Source organism: Rhipicephalus microplus, chromosome 1 (assembly GCF_043290135.1).
Source record: "Rhipicephalus microplus isolate Deutch F79 chromosome 1, USDA_Rmic, whole genome shotgun sequence".
In the NCBI taxonomy this organism is placed as follows: domain Eukaryota; kingdom Metazoa; phylum Arthropoda; class Arachnida; order Ixodida; family Ixodidae; genus Rhipicephalus; species Rhipicephalus microplus.
Window position 1 is genome coordinate 195,749,846 of NC_134700.1, and position 16,323 is coordinate 195,766,168.

The following is a 16,323-nucleotide window of genomic DNA, read 5'->3' on the forward strand; positions in this document are numbered from 1 at the left end:
GCCACGGTGGTCTCTTTTTTGTACACCATGGCTTGTCTTGCCGAGTTCGAGAACTTTCTGGGGGGCAGCACTGGCTCGGTCGTGATGATCGGTGCAGGTCGCCATTGCGCTGTGTCTTTCCTTGCTTTGCTTCCAAAAATTCTGGGGGGGGGGGGGGTGCGCCTTTGTGTAGCGTCGGTCATTCTCGGTCAGGCAGCGACGTCATGTCAGATGACAACCATAGATCTTGCAGCAGGCATTGGCTGGGTCTTGGAGAAAACGGGGCTCATGATATATCAAATTGAGGAAATTCTTTTTTGTTCAAAACATTGTCAACTATAAAAATTTACGCAGTTGTACTAAGATCGTAAGTTGTGCGAAATACGGAGCAGTGATTAGCCAGCCCTTCAGCGGCGCTGGCGTTCACAGACAAGCACACGCTGGCGTTCCGAGCGTGAAACCTGCATGGCGTTCACGACGGGAAAGCAAAACCTCATTTTTGATGTAGCGGTACCGTTTACATTCTTATTTTAGCTTCACACCATCCCTTCTAATTTTCACACCATGCTATTCTATACAATGAACATCTAAGCTATAATTGCTCCTACCCCACTTCATTGCCTTCTTTGCCACCCTGACCTAACGTGCTCACACCTTGGTATTCTCTACTACACATGGATAGGGTACTTTGCATGGTTATGCACTGACCCAAAGCCTCTCTTATTGGAGGTGACATCACTCCCTTCACTTTGTTTTTCTACCGATTGCTATACTCTACTATAAAATACTATGCTACGCACAGTCATTGCATGGTTGAGGGAGCGAGAAACGGATAGAAAATACCGGAAGAATAACCAAACTATGGCTCTGTCAGGTACCCAACACTTAAAGTTGGGGAACGGCGAATAACAGAAATATAAAGATAGAAAAGAAAGAAGAGTAAAAAGAGATGAATGAACAGTTATTTTGAAACTACGAAACACGGCTTCGCACTGTTCGTTCGCAACTTCCCTTAACGTCCGCTGTCCTCAAGGGAGCACAAGAGCGGCCTCCTTGCTTTGCTCCTCATTGATTCTTTTTCTTCTGCCTTGCTACGCATGAATATGGGATGCCATGTGCCAAAACACTTTTCAGAACGAGAGCGTAAGACAGCCAGTGCTACCAAAAGGATCTGCACTTGAATGCATTAAACCTAAATGATTGGCCTTGAACTCATGTGTTTAATTTCTATGATAGCGTCCAGTATGTCAGATGGTAATTGGACCTATTTGACGGTGATGATTTTGCATCATGTTATACCCTTACTTGGGCGTTTATCTACAATGCAACAGATATAATATTCACCTGTATAAAGAAGACGAGGTGACAACGCTGACTGCGTACATTAATGGGGCTAAAGGCTTTACTTACTTTAATAAAGAAATGTCTATGAAAGTACTATTGAAACCCAGTATAGTGGCGTTAAAAATACAGAGGCACCAAGTGATGTCTTCTAGAAATAAAAACAATTGATGTCTTGTGATAAGGGGCTGTTAACCAGTGGCTCGTAAGGTTAAATAAATAAGTGTGGACGAACATCACCTGATTGCTAGCATGGGGTGTCAAGTTAAGCAAGAATTTTAACCTTGTCGTTAGGTTAAATTTCTGCCGCAATTCGTGGATTGTGCAGCAATACAACTTTGGCGCAAGCCACGACAATCCAATTACGCGAGACCTTCTTCAAAGGCGTGGCCTGTTCAAGGAAACAACTTTCACGTTTGTCTGATCACCACTGAGAGGGTGCCTCGAAGCACACCCGATAGGGTCACCTAAACGTGACCCGAACCGCTAAAAATCCGGCATGGTCAAAGGAGAATGGTTGGCGAGAAGTACACAATTGGATACGCACTGCTGCCGTGTTCTCGTGCTCCTGCCGGTGACTTCTAAGAAGCGATGTGACTGAAGGTTTAGTCTAATCAGGCCACTTCCCTAAAGCTTTGTTTGACTCAACTATTTCCCAGCTGGGCAACAAGTCTTTCTTTATTTGGCACTTGTTTAGTGCCAGCACTTCGGGCAAGCTTGCACACTCAAAGACACCAGTTGCTCTAATAATCATTTTTGCAGCGGAAATTGTTTGGTAAGCTTTGCCATGCTTTCAGATGTGACCTTGTGACTTAAGTTTTGTGACTGCCAAATGATGCTCGCATTTTTTTCTGTCCTATAGGAATTAAGAACGCTTGTTAGGACAAGATACACAAACGTGACTAGTGTAAATGAATTTGTTTTTTACGATGCACCCAATGTACTGACCCTGAAATAAAACGTACAGTGGAGCAACTCTTAATTTCAGAATCGATGCCCAAATTTCAGTTATTCCATACATCTACTGACTTCCGGAATGACTGTTGTCATTTTTATCAAAACCTGGGTCAAATTAATTTTAGAAATTAGCCATGTAAAAAACATAAAAAAAGACATCTTTATAAAAGCAACGTGAGCTCACATTTGTTCGAGTTGTCGATTAAGCCACTCTGATGCTACCCTATGGCTAGCTTACTGCTCCCTGTCCTTCCTTCTTCTATGCATCCATGCACTGCTAATATGAATAGCAAAAGGACCTCTCCGGAAAGGTGGTTGTCCTGGGTTTGAACTATGGACAAGCCTTCACAAAGGTCGTGGAGCAGTTATTGTGCATAGATTCACCACAAAGGTGATATATTGAATGCTACAACAACAGATTGCAATGAGAGAGAGAGAGAGAGAGATAAATAGAGAGAAAAGGCAGGGAGGTTAACCAAGCTTGGCTCGGTTGGCTACCCTACACTTGGGGGGGGGGGAAAGGAGAATAATAGAACGGAAAGAGACAGAAAAGAAGAGGAGTAAGAAAGAGATTGCAATGACAAGCGAAGAACAGCAAGCAGCTCGATATTTGCAGCCTGCACCTCAAGCAGAAAACACGCACACAATGAGCATACAAAGGATGAGCGCGGAAAAACTGTCGCAGCTTGACACATAAAGCACGCTGCTGAAACAAAAAGAAAGACACACAAAACGAATGCACAAGTATATACATAACGAGCTCAAAAGTTACCACAAAATTTACTTCTTTATACGCAAGCCGAGCGCTCTATCTGTAAACGCGTCCGCGGCAGCGAGCGAAGTGACCTTTGTGCTCTCTTGAAGCACTGTTGTTTAAAAGCGAGCTTGAGGTGAACGCACAGAAAGTACAAACCACCTGAATCATTAGATAAACGCCCGCGAGAAAGGGCAGCCACGCTCGAAAATATCTGTATGAATTTCGACCCCCCCCCCCCGTCTGGAGGCGCACGTGCACAGTAACATGCGGGGTGGCTCGGGGAACAATCTTTAAGGCGGATGCGTCTGACCATCTCGCCATTGATGCTGAAAAAGCACTGAAGTTCCTGAGCTCTGAGGACTACCAATTGTACTTGTATATAAATGGCCAGAGATTATCAACTTCCACAACGTACGCTTTGTTGTGCAGTGGTGAGTGTTGCGCTCCGCGGAGCAAGATATAGCTGGTTCGACGCCCCACTGTAGAGCCATTTTATTTATTTTTTTTCTTTGCAAATTGATATACACTTTACAACGTCATATCCATGACTGAGATGTGCCAGTGAAGCCGTGGTGCACCTCGGCGTAAAACACGCTCATGTTAAATTCTGTATCGGTTTCCTTGTAAAACTGCGCTGGAAGCACGTCATTATCAATCTTTTTCATAAAAGTTTCCTAACCATGCGAGAGTCTTCATAACTGGTTTGTAAGCGATGTAGTGTGATAGTAACTACTTGTATAGTTGGGCGAGACACGTTTTGTACAACTTGAGGCTGTGGGAAAACTCTGAGGAGTACAACATAAAGATACCTTTATATTGTATTCCTCAAAAAACCGGAATAGAAGGTCTAGAGGGCCTTCTATTCCGGTTTTCACCTTGTCGTGTTGCTTCGAGATACACACGATGCACTACACTATGACACTAGAAACTGATCAGTCCTGTGGCTGCTCCACTTCTTCATCTAAGCAGTACCAGAATGGATTCTCCTACTGTTTGAATTAACCTATGACAACTCCTTTACTTGGGTACGCAGTTTCAACATGGCACAGCGCTGTTCCCTCGTCAAAAACTTTTTACTTTCAATGATCCAAATAAATATACTGTACGTCAAACACCACAAAAACGTAGCATCTTCAATGTGACAATAATTCAAAAGAGATTGCGTTGAACCAGATAGAGACATGCTAATGAGGAAAACAATGCTTTCGCGCATTTGAGAAGCACACTACGCAAACGTTTCTCGTAATCGTAAAGTTGGACACGCTGCAACAAACAGATCAAGGACAATAAAGCCTTGCAGCAATGCTCGGTGGATATGTGGGCGCATCTATTCGGAGGTTACTATGCCTACCCAATCGCTACATTGTGAAGGTGGTTGTTTTTCTGTACGCACGCAACAAAGCTGCAGCTATAGCTGTATGGCGACGCGTTTTACCTTGATGTTGTGAGCAGTCTTCTCGAACAGCGCATAAACATTGGGTTTGTGACGATACATCTAGTCCTGTGATCAATTAGTAAGAAATAACAAGAACACATCCAAATATATACGTTAGAAGGTCCCATTTTAGACAGTAACTAAGCGGCCTCCTTCTGTATATATTTACGATTTACTTTTTCCTTTGTTTGATGTGAAAGAATTAATTCTGATTCTGAAAAAAGAAAACTCTTCAGGGCAAAAGAAACTATGAAGTGTTCGATTGCTCTTTAATTGCTCATCAGACTGTGTGGAGCAGATTTTTCTATATACCTATAATAAGCAAAACATAAAACGGAAGCAATAGCCACAGCGCATCACAACACGAAACCATAATAAACCATAAAAGCAAAAATCCAGTGTGTCTCTGTGCCTCCTATTCTGTTAAGATGACCTTGCAAAAGTGCGAACTTTTGAGCACTATATTGCATTTTCAAGTGTGCACTCTTTTGCTGATATTTCTAACGAAGCTTTCTTCGGCCTATGTATGTTACCTTACGATTATCAAACATAATATTGATAGGGAACCGTGACGCCAGTTGCTCGCTGCTAGAGCGTAGCCATCGCCTCACCTATCGCTTCTTTGATGGAATAGTTATGACTTCCAAATGTATTAATATGCCCAAATGGACCTGAAGTACTCATCAGATAAAACGAAATGTATAGCCAAAAGGGGGCTCTGGTACAAGCATGTTCCACTTGGGGGGCATTAGCCTTGCATTGGCGTTTCAGTTTGCGTCATGTGTGTTGCGTCACCCTTTCTCTTCCTCTGCGTCGCCTATACAGTCACATTGGAAAACAAATATAAGGGCAGCGTATCATATCCCAGTCGTCGCGAATATTGACTCTCCTGTCACCCGAGCAAGAGTTCTCGAGCCAGCGACGCGATCACTGCACCTGGACATCGACGTCACCGGTTAGAGAATGCAAATGGCGAGGACTGTATTTTTATTTTCCCGACGGCCATGCCCAGGCACAAGCCACTCGGCCATATATGCCTTCGGCGAAAACCGAGTGCACAGGGTCTATACAGGTCTGTATAGACCAGCGGCAATGATGAAAAATTTGAGACCAGTGGTCACCATATGGAAAATAAAATACGATTTTTGGTTGTGATTCTATTCTAGATGCATTGGGGCAGCTCCGCTACCGGCCACCGCAACCAATTTGATTCCACTACCTTGAACTGCACAACATGGGCTGTTGTTTTATAGTGAGGCCCACTGACATCGCAAGCTCAATTTGTGCTTGTGTTGAGGCATGTGCTATTGAGTCCGTGAAACACCAGGCAGTGAATGACCTTCTTGGTTTTATGTACCGTGGCCTTTCTTGAATAAGGATGGATGTAGGAATAATTTAAGTTTCCATACTTCTATGGAATGGCATCTTCTTAGTACGATGGCATCTTCTTCTAGAGGGCGTTATTAGTAGTATGTGAAATAATAGAAATCCCAGCATATCCATGGAGTGAATGGTGATGAGTGGGGCGATGCGCCCTTCCGTCCGTCAGCGCTTCCGCCAATCTGTTCATTCTTGCTCCCGTCCATCCTTGCGTCTGTCGATCCGTCCTCTCGTGCGTCCATCCGTGCGTCCGTTCGTGTGTGCGTCCGTCCCTGCGTTCATCCATGCTTCCATTGGTCTGTTCACCCATGCGTCCGTCCATTCGTGCATCCCTCTATGCGTCCACTTGTCCATGCTTCCACCCGTCCGTCCGTCCTCTTGTGTGTCCATCTATGCGTCCATTCGTCCATGCGTCCATCCCTGCGTTCGTCCATGCGTCTATTCGTCCGTCCGTTGGTCCGTCCGTCAAACACAGACAGACAGACAGACAGACAGACAGACAGACAGGCAGACAGAGGGACGGACGGACGGACGGACGGACGGACGGACAGACAGACAGACACAGACAGACACAGACAGACAGACAGACAGACAGACAGACAGACAGACAGACAGATGACGGATGGACGCGTCCAGCAGATGATTCACAGTTTGCCAATAAAACCTTCCGAAGCTTCACCCCTACTCATCATCATTCACTCCGTGTGAATTTTTTTACATGCCACCACTTTGCGCTACCAGTGGCCGTGGTACTGCATCTTTAGTAATCGTTTCACACACTTCGTTCGAACACGCGCCAATGTTAACATTTAGTCCTAAGAGCCTGATATATCTTAATTACTAGGGGTACTTATGTGACAACTGAAGAAACAATCAGGGTTGCCATTGGTGGCAACCTAATGCCAAACCGGCTATCTTAGGGCCGCGTATGGCGAGAAAAATGCCAGGTTGGCGGCACGGCTACGTTTTAGTAACATTGAACATGGTTTCTGTGAACGTAGTAGCTAGTATCATTTTTATTAGTATGTTAAAAATAGCCAATCCAAAACACTGCCCACTGTTTTCACACTTTTTCTGGCACTTGACCCAATACTCGTTTGTCCTCGCCCCAGCAGCGGGCTGATCCTCATCGCACACGTGCGCCTTTAGAGAAGGAGTGACCGTTAATCTCAAGCACTGATAGCACAGAATGTGTTCTCGGATGAACTTCCCCAAAACAAAAATGTTCACCAAAATGACGCTAGCCTGAAAGATATTGGTCGCCGGCGTCACAAAAAGTAGTCTCAACGTTTATTGTTCCATCCGACTTATTGGTTAGAATGTCCTAAAACCGCTCTGTATATGACAAGAACTCTGTCTTGCATAAACTATCTACAGGCGCAATAAAATTATACCAACCATTCCGACTTACTTGCTATGCTACGTAGTAGAAGTTTCGGTTTATTAAAAATAAATATGCCAAAATGCAAAGCTATTTGCGCCGATCGAAATGAAAACAGCCTGCTTATTACCACCTTGTACAAAATTTTATTAGAACCTCGTCAGGTATATTCAATATTTGCGTGGTGATATGCCATGTAACAGGATCTGGTAGAATGTTAAGTCCTGTCTGACTTCTATCGCCTGTAGCATTACAGTCACAAAATCCCGCCTTTTAGGGGCGGAGCTCCTTAAGGCGTGGGACTGTACATCCTCTGAGGTATGTAGTTGTAGTAGTAGGAAGCTACCTCTAGCTTAGTTCTTGCAGTGTTCACTAGAAGGAGGTACGTGTAGTTGATGCAAAGATGCGAGATGTTATAAAACCAGATGGCGGTACTTGGAGTATTCACTATATGGCGGTACTTGTAGTGAATGAAATGCTGCGAAATTTTATAAAAACTAGATGGCGGTACTTTTACTTGATGATGAAAGATCTGCGATGTTATAATAGGAATGATGTCACATATGGCTCGTGTCATTGGTGGAAGGCAATGGTTCGATTTAGTGCGGTGACGTACGCTAGGGGGAGCGTTGTAATAACATTCGTTCGCTGTTAGCACGTACTCAGAGTCTCTCGCGATAGCGTCTCTGCCAATCGGAGGAAAGGAAGTACCTTTTCAAGCATATGAAGCGGTTAATCGCGATCAAATCAGAGGCATCATTCGCAATGCTGGAGACATGACCTCTGAGGAACTAATGAACTCATTACATTGCCGCAAGTGCAAAATCCTGCAGGCACGCCCACTTGGTGACAAAGGCACTGCCATGGTCACATTTGAAGGTAACAGCTTACCCTATAAGGTTGGCCTGCGGTCATTTACGATCCGTGTTTTTCCGTATCGTGCACGAGTGACCGTTTGTGACATATGCCACAAGATAGGGCATCGCAAGGAGCAATGCCCCAATATTTCGGCAGCTAGATGCTCGACATGCGGTCTGCGGCAACACGAAGAGGGTACGCAATGCCCGAACACAGAACAAAAGTGCCGCAGCTGTGGTGGGTCTCACCTGGCCACAGCCACGAACTGTCCAAAAAGACGAGAAGTAAAGAAGAAAATTGAACAAAAACGCAAGCCGGCTGCCAAAAGGCAACGCAAGCAAGTGAATACGCAGGAGCAACAGCGCCGCCCTTCCGCGACACAAGGCCTACAAAGACCCATGCTCAAACCAACACGCCAGGGTTTTTACACCGGGCCGCCAGCACCACCTGCTGCACAGTCAGAAGGCGCCGGGGGCACCACCTTCGCGGATGTAGTTCGACCAGCGAACGTGCCGCTAACTGCTTCTAGTAATGGTATACCACATCCATCAAACTCAACACTGGGGTCCTGTGCGCCGCAGCCCGCCTCGGGTGGAGGGACGAAGCATCCTCGAAGGGGCGTAGCTCAGTCAACGGGGCTTCCGCTTACCAGTGACCATTCACGTCCTCCCGCCCCAACGACTTTCCAAGAACTCGAGCGGCGACTAGAACACCGTATGGCTCAAATAGAGAAATCCATTCATGAAAGAGTTGAACAGCTTATCACTCGGGCCATTGAAAAATGCGTCCAGACCACCATGGAGCGCATCATGCTTTCCGGCATGCTCCCTCTTGGCACAACTTCGACGACAACCGCAGGAGCACTTGTGATGCGTACACCTCTGGTACCGTCAAACTCTATCGCTCCTCATGCAACAAAGCCTTACCATGGCTAGCTTATCAAAATCATCGCCATGGACAACTGTCCTGCAGTGGAATTGCCGTTCGCTTCGTCGCAAGAGGGCTGAAATGACCACTTGGCTCTCCAGCAAGACAGACGATACCAGTCCATTGGTCATTGCCCTTCAAGAAGTCAACGGCCCTGTGCTGAAAATAATGGGCTATGACGGCTACGCCCCGACTGAAGAACAAGATTCATCCACGAAGACAGCATTATACGTGCGACGAGGAACTACGCACGTGCAGCTAGATACGCAACCGTGGTGCAGCACTACTCTTAGTGTTGTCGGTTGCCGGCTGGAAGTCTCACCTCAGCGTACAATTCTTGTCTTCTGCGTTTACGTGGTTCCTGAAAGCACCAGGAACAAAGCCAATAAGGCGCCGGTTGATCTCAGCTTCATACCGCACTTCAGGAAGATTTATCCACAAGATGTCATATTGTTGTGCGGAGACTTCAACTCTCAGCATGTCGCCTGGGGATACAACAAATGCAGCCCGCGTGGCAGGCGCATCATGCAGGATGCCTCGGCGTACGGGCTGACGCTTCTCAATACGCCCCAAACACACACGAGGCTGGGACAGACAGTTCACCAAGCAGACACATCCCCAGACCTTACCTGGAGCACCCGCCCACAGCTATTTCAGTGGGAGGTGCTGGATGATTGCATGGGAAGCGACCACTTCCCCATACTTATACGATTTCGCACAGGTGACGCCATTACGAAGACGAAGTCACGCGCCAGCACACGGCTAAGCCACATCACACACTGGGACAAATATCGCGATTTACTACAGCAACAGCCTCCAGCCAAGAATATTGACCATCTGCTTTCTCAGCTATGCGCAGCGAAACGGCAAGCCACCAAGAACCTACGGGTTCCTTTTGACCACCCAGAACCTGATAGGCATCTTCTCACTCTGTGGAATAGAAGGCTACGTATTCTGGCCCAGTACAGGCGGTCTCGCCACGCTGCGCATCACAAAGCACGGTTGCGCAAAATACAGCGTTCTATTGAGACATATACGACCACGTTAGCGTCAGACCGCTGGATGGCAATTTGTGAAACCATGAATGGGCAGACCCACACGTCAAAGGTCTGGACCATCCTGCGCTCTCTCCTCGGCCAACGCAAGACCTACAATGGCGCGGCTCGTGTGGCCCTCCGGGAGGGCATCAGCACACAGGAGCTCGCCGAACAAGCTGCTGAAGTGTTTTTCCCGCAGACATCTCGCCCCACAGCCAATACGTACCGGAAGGATGCAAGCTCTGAAGACACTGAGCCATTTAATAGCCCTTTCACCATGCTCGAGCTGGAGTATGCCTTGCAACATGCTAACACACGTAGTGCTCCAGGAGCCGATGGAGTATGCGTTGCTCATTTACGCAATATGCCTCTTGAGTACAAACACGCTCTCCTCAAAGAGTTTAATACAGTCTGGGATACCGGAATACTGCCCTCCACATGGAAGTTTTCGGTAGTCAAGCCCATACCGAAGCCTGGTAAACCACCCCATACCTTATCCAACCTCCGCCCGATCTCTTTAACCTCGTGTGTCTGCAAAGTCATGGAGAGCATGGTTAACACACGCTTGATGTGGTACCTTGAAGATCGCGACCTTTTGGCCCCTACAATGTACGGATTCCGCGCGGGCCTATCAACTCAAGATGTACTCCTTCGCCTAAAAGAAGACGTCCTCGACTCTAACTCGGTGCACCCACGGGCTGTTGTAGCAGTGGACATACGCAAAGCATTCGATGGCGTACCACACAGTACCATCACGACGAAAGCACGTGCCCTTGGGATTAAAGGGAAAATGTATAACTTCATAGCGGGCTTCCTCGAAGGGCGAAGCTACCAAGTCGAAATCGGCCAAGACGCCAGTACCGTACGAACCAACCACGTAGGTGTTCCCCAGGGCTCGGTGATTTCACCCACCCTCTTTAACATAGCCATGTACCAGCTACCAAGACGCCTTGCGAACGTACCGGGCCTGAAACACGCGGTGTATGCAGATGATGTAACCGTGTGGACGCATCAAGGATCCGTCGGTGAGCAGGAGGATGTCTTACAACGAGCCCTCAACATTATTCACGACTACGCAATGGAAGCAGGTTTACACACCGCTCCAGACAAAACAGAGTTTGTCGTCATTCATGGTGGCCGAACCACGTTTGCCAAGCAGGAAGAAAAGAAGTGTTTTAAACTTCACATTGGCAATCAACCTATAATGAGGAAATCCACTATCCGAATATTAGGAATGCACTTAGACGAGAATTGCACAGCGAGCACTTGGTTCCAACGCGTTACGAAGACTAGCAAACAAATCCTTCATGCTTTACGCAGAATCTCTAATCGCACTCGTGGAGTAAACGAACGCGAAATGCGGCAGTTTGTTCAAGCTTTTCTCGTCTCACGTATCATGTATGGACTGCCGTATCATCCGGTCAACCGTACGCAGATAATCAAACTCGACCGGCTGCTTAACGAGGCCAAACGCATGGTTACCGGACTACCAAGGTACACACGCCTGGATGCGCTCAAGAGCTGCAGCAAGCTCAATAATCTGACCGAGCTCATCGACATGCACATCCACACACAGGAAACGAGGCTTCGCGCAACAAATGCCGGGCGATACACGCTTATGCTTCTCGGGTATGACATCAACACACTGCCCATGCTGCCTAACAAAACGCCGCCTTGGGAAATCACGGTACTCACCGACGGCAAGCCACTTCCGTTGAATATGGACCCTAATCAGCGAGCACGGCGCCTTAACTACGCCAAGAGACATGCTAGGGCCACGAGTTCACTCCCCATGACTGAACGCGTCGTATACACTGACGCTGCACTTCCTGCAGACGGTACCAGTAACACTTGTTATGCCACTGCGTGGTACGACCAGACAAACAGAAATCAGAGCCGACGTTATCATGCTTCAGCAGATGCGATGTATAGCACTCGAGCAGAGCTAGTGGGCATCTTAGACTATTTGGAGTGGGCCCTCGAAATGTCACCTCAAACTGACCCTGTTCACCATCGTGTGTACACTGATTCCCAGGCTGCCCATCGGGCATGCGCTAATGTTCTTTACACAGATCCTGTACTCCAGAAGATCCGACACCAGACGCGCCTGCTCCGCGAATGTGGTCATGACGTTACCATCCACTGGGTCCCCGGGCATTGCGGTATCCCCGGAAACGAGAAGGCTCACAGATTAGCGCGCGCTCATCTCCTCACCGCGCTAGCCAGAGCTTCCGATACTCCTTCCACTTTTCTGGCTACCCCACCCGAGCTAGCAGATCCGATAGCAGATAAGCACATTACCAAACAACGTCGCGCCGCCTACCTCACAGCAGTGGGTAATCCACTCTCGATACCATTGCTTCCTTCGAAGGTATTCACACGGAGAGAGTCTGTCCTGCTTCGGAGAATTCAGGCAGGAACACTCCTTACCCCTTTCTTGCTGAACCGTTTCCACAGGGGTGACACGCCACCACCCGTGACAGGTCTCTGCTCCACGTGCAACTGCCGGGCTGATCTCAACCATTTGTGCTGGGAGTGCCCTGTGTACAACCCGCCTAGGCTCCGTGCCCTGGCCACCATAAAACGGGGACCCTGGCCTTCTTCTCTCCGGACATGGGCCTGCCCGGAGCCTTCGCCCCCTGATCGCGCCATCGAGTTCTGGCGAGCACTCATCATGTTCCTCCAGGACCCGGCCGCGCCACCGGTTGGCGACCGGCTCCGCGACAGCCACAAGATTCAAGCCATTCAAGCGGCCCCCACTTAGCTGCCTCCATGACGTCCGGTAATAAAACGGAGGCAGCTCTACCCCCCCCCCCCCTGCTATAGTGCCCTGACTGTCCACCGCAGCGCCTTCGGCGCGAACAAAGTGGAATAAACATGGTTTCATTCATTCATTCCGGATGGAGAAGGCAGCAGAGCGGCAAGCGCGCAAGGCGGCAGCGGCGTGCGCTCGCAGACAGAATCCCGATGTACGAGCCCGCGAGGCTGAAGCGCGCCATTAAGGTGCGTGACACCACCGCCAGAATTTCGCCGTATGCGAGAGCGGGAGGTCCAAGCGGCATGGCATTCACACAGTGTTTGTCACGTCATTAAAAGATGATTGACTGAGAAATTACTTGAAAGATTCACGGTTAACTGATCACTCTTTCTCGAGCTTCGCTCACTCATCATCATCCATCCCGTGGATATGCTGTGGGTTTTTTTTTTGCACAGTATACAGCAACACATAGCAAATTTAGCTGTTTCAACTTACGATAGGTTTCTTCACAACAAATTTATTCTATCAGCACACTATGTATGTCAATTCTTTCTTATGGCTATTATATAGGTATTTCATTTTTGCAAAATGCGAATATTCTTTTTTACTACGCTCACCAAACGACTGGAATTACCTTCCTTACATGGGAAGGGGGACAATTATCGTTTTATTGAACCAGTAAATCTGTACTTTGCATTCTGTCACATCATTATTAATTTTTTATTAACTACATTATTTAACGACATTGTTCCTAAAATGAATGAATAAATAAAATGAATGAATGAATGAATAGGTAAATAAATAAGTTAACAATTAAACCAGCACTTTCATTCACATGCACAAAAAAACCAAGGCAGTAAAATTGTGCGCCAGCTCTTTGTTTTTGCGTATATAAAATCATATTCTTGTGAAGTAATAAAACAACTCCAGCCACATAACCACTTTTTTTACAAATGTGGTGATAAAGATAGAGAAATTGCTACATATACTGCATTTAGCATGAAATAATTACGGCTAATTTCAAACATAGCCATTGGCAAACCTCAAATGATAATAATATGTGGGGTTTAACGTCCCAAAACCAACATATGATTATTAGAGACGCTGTAGCGGAGGGCTTCGGAAATTTCGACCACCTGGGGTTCTTTAACGTGCACCCAAATCTTAGCACACAGGCGTACAACATTTGCGCCTCCATCAGAAATGCAGCTGCCCCAGCCGGTATTGAATCCCACGACCCTCGGGTCAGCAGCCGAGTACCTTGGTCACTAGACCACCATGGCGGGTAACCCTGGGAATACCTATTGTTCCATGACTGCACTTGTTTATTGAATACGAAGTACTTATTTGCTCACCGAAAGCACTCTGATCGTATCTATCTATCTATCTATCTATCTATCTATCTATCTATCTATCTATCTATCTATCTATCTATCTATCTATCTATCTATCTATCTATCTATCTATCTATCTATCTATCTATCTATCTATCTATCTACGTCTGCATGCTCCCGTGGTCGTCTTTTTTTCTTGACGCATAAAATAATTCGTATAGAAGACTGCACGACGAACACAATGAACATATTATTGAAATGATAACGCGACATGCTTGTCGCATACACCGTAAAGTTCTTTCCTTCGGTCATGCTTGGCTGAAGGAAAGAGCCCATGTACCACGGCCCATCAAACGCGGATACAAGCCGCTGGTGAGTCACCGTCTTCGTTAATTAACGAATAGTGATAACAGACTCCCAAAAATTTTACGGGATCGTGCTATACGACTTTCCTCGCAAAAAGACGTGGCAGGTGCCAGAAGTGTTAGAGAAACAGTGTAGGTTAGAACCACCATCGCACCAAGGTACTTCGTGCGGCCTTCCAGTATTGATCCACAGAGCTACGCCAATGCTCTAAACTGCTAACGAAGAGAACTCTCTAATGGTGTCCCATCGCGGCAATGTCCACTGTGGTCGCAGTGTTCGCTATCGGCGTTTCTTCTAATTCAATTATCATTATTGCGTATTGACTCCTGTAACTCGCCTAGCATTGGTCAACCATCGCTCAACCATCGCTCAATAAGGCAAAAATAGCTCCGTACGATGGCCACACCACCACACAATGGCGTGCAGCTCATTTTCACAAGACAAACATCTGTGCTCTAAGGTGAGTATCCTCAGGTCAGACCATACAGTTGAGACGAAATTCGGCAGAGTTGAACTAACTGCAGTCGTTAAGCAAATGGACGAACGGTACGTCAAACAGAAACTAAATGCGTGACAATGCGTGCCGTGCGCGAAGACCCGGCAATGCAGGGACCAACGGGGAGGGTAACTGCGCCGCGATTGCCTTTTGTCAATGCTGCACTGCAATGTTCGGCGTGGTTGGTGATCACAAAAACAAGTTATATCGACTATACGCCGCTGTGAAAGCAAAGCACTATGAAACGAATAGAAGATGTTATGAGGGGCAAGTAGAACGTGCAGTCAGTGCACACAGTAAGCGCCCGTGCTGGCACGTTTCCACCATGCCAGCACGGGCGAGTCGAAACCAAGTGAAAGTCTCCACGATCACGGGCAATGCGGATAACTCGCTTCAATGTGCTCAAATAATATTACGAAGAACACTGACAATGCTTATAAAAGTAAGTAGTTCGTCAGTGGCCGTGTACCCGCACAGTCACTGGCCACAACTACAAAGCGATATATAGAAAAAGTAGTCATCGAACGTTATCGGTATCAAGCTGGCATCCGGTGTCAGTGTGTTGCCGGCACACGCGAAGGAAACGTTGCATACAACTTCTTTCGAAGAAAATATTATCTCCTGCATTAACGCTCAGTTAAGCTTATGTATTTTTTTCCATGCGACAATCGTTGTCAAACATAGAGCGTGAAGGCGATTACGGGTACGACTAATCGTTCGATCGAGTATGCACTACGAGCGACGATGAAAGAACCGTGCCTGCGAATGGTCTCGTCACTCTAAGTATACACATACCTGCATCACTCCGAAAGACACCACGAACATGGGACACCTACATAATGTTCATTTGTGACTATAAAATAACGACAACGACAATTCAACACGAACCGGATGTTGCGATCGCCGGTAGTCGTTAAGCCGCACTTCTCGACGCCATCGGCAAGCCGACACGGTATGGTACCGGCGGGGCACCTGGCTGCTTCACCAACATTCCTGCATGAGCGCCGCTGCTACGTTTGTGTTTGCGTATGCGAGCACCAGCACTGCGAAGGCTGCTTTGGCCGATATGATCCAATGCCAGCTGATAATTTGTATTCTCTTATTGGAGGGATGTTGAACATTAGATGAATCCACACTAACAGATCGGTGCGCTTCGGTGCTACGAATTAGCCCATTTATATTTTCACGTTACGGTGTCAATGTTTATTGTTTTTTGAAGCTGAGTAAAAGTCAACCACTGCCACTACATGGGAGGTTGAAGTACTGTGTTATATACCGGGTGTTCAAAATTAAGCTTTATGATTTTTTTAAAATTAG

General features: G+C 47.0%; 1 protein-coding gene across 1 annotated transcript; it reads left to right on the forward strand.

Annotated features, from left to right (window-relative positions):
- The first annotated feature begins 7,911 nt into the window (after window positions 1–7,911).
- On the forward strand, window positions 7,912–12,946 carry LOC119170572 (putative RNA-directed DNA polymerase from transposon BS). Its single transcript, XM_037421769.2, has one exon. It carries the CDS (start codon window positions 8,998–9,000, stop codon window positions 12,814–12,816), a length of 3,819 nt encoding a protein of 1,272 aa, XP_037277666.2. The 5' UTR covers window positions 7,912–8,997; the 3' UTR covers window positions 12,817–12,946.
- Window positions 12,947–16,323: the final 3,377 nt, after the last annotated feature.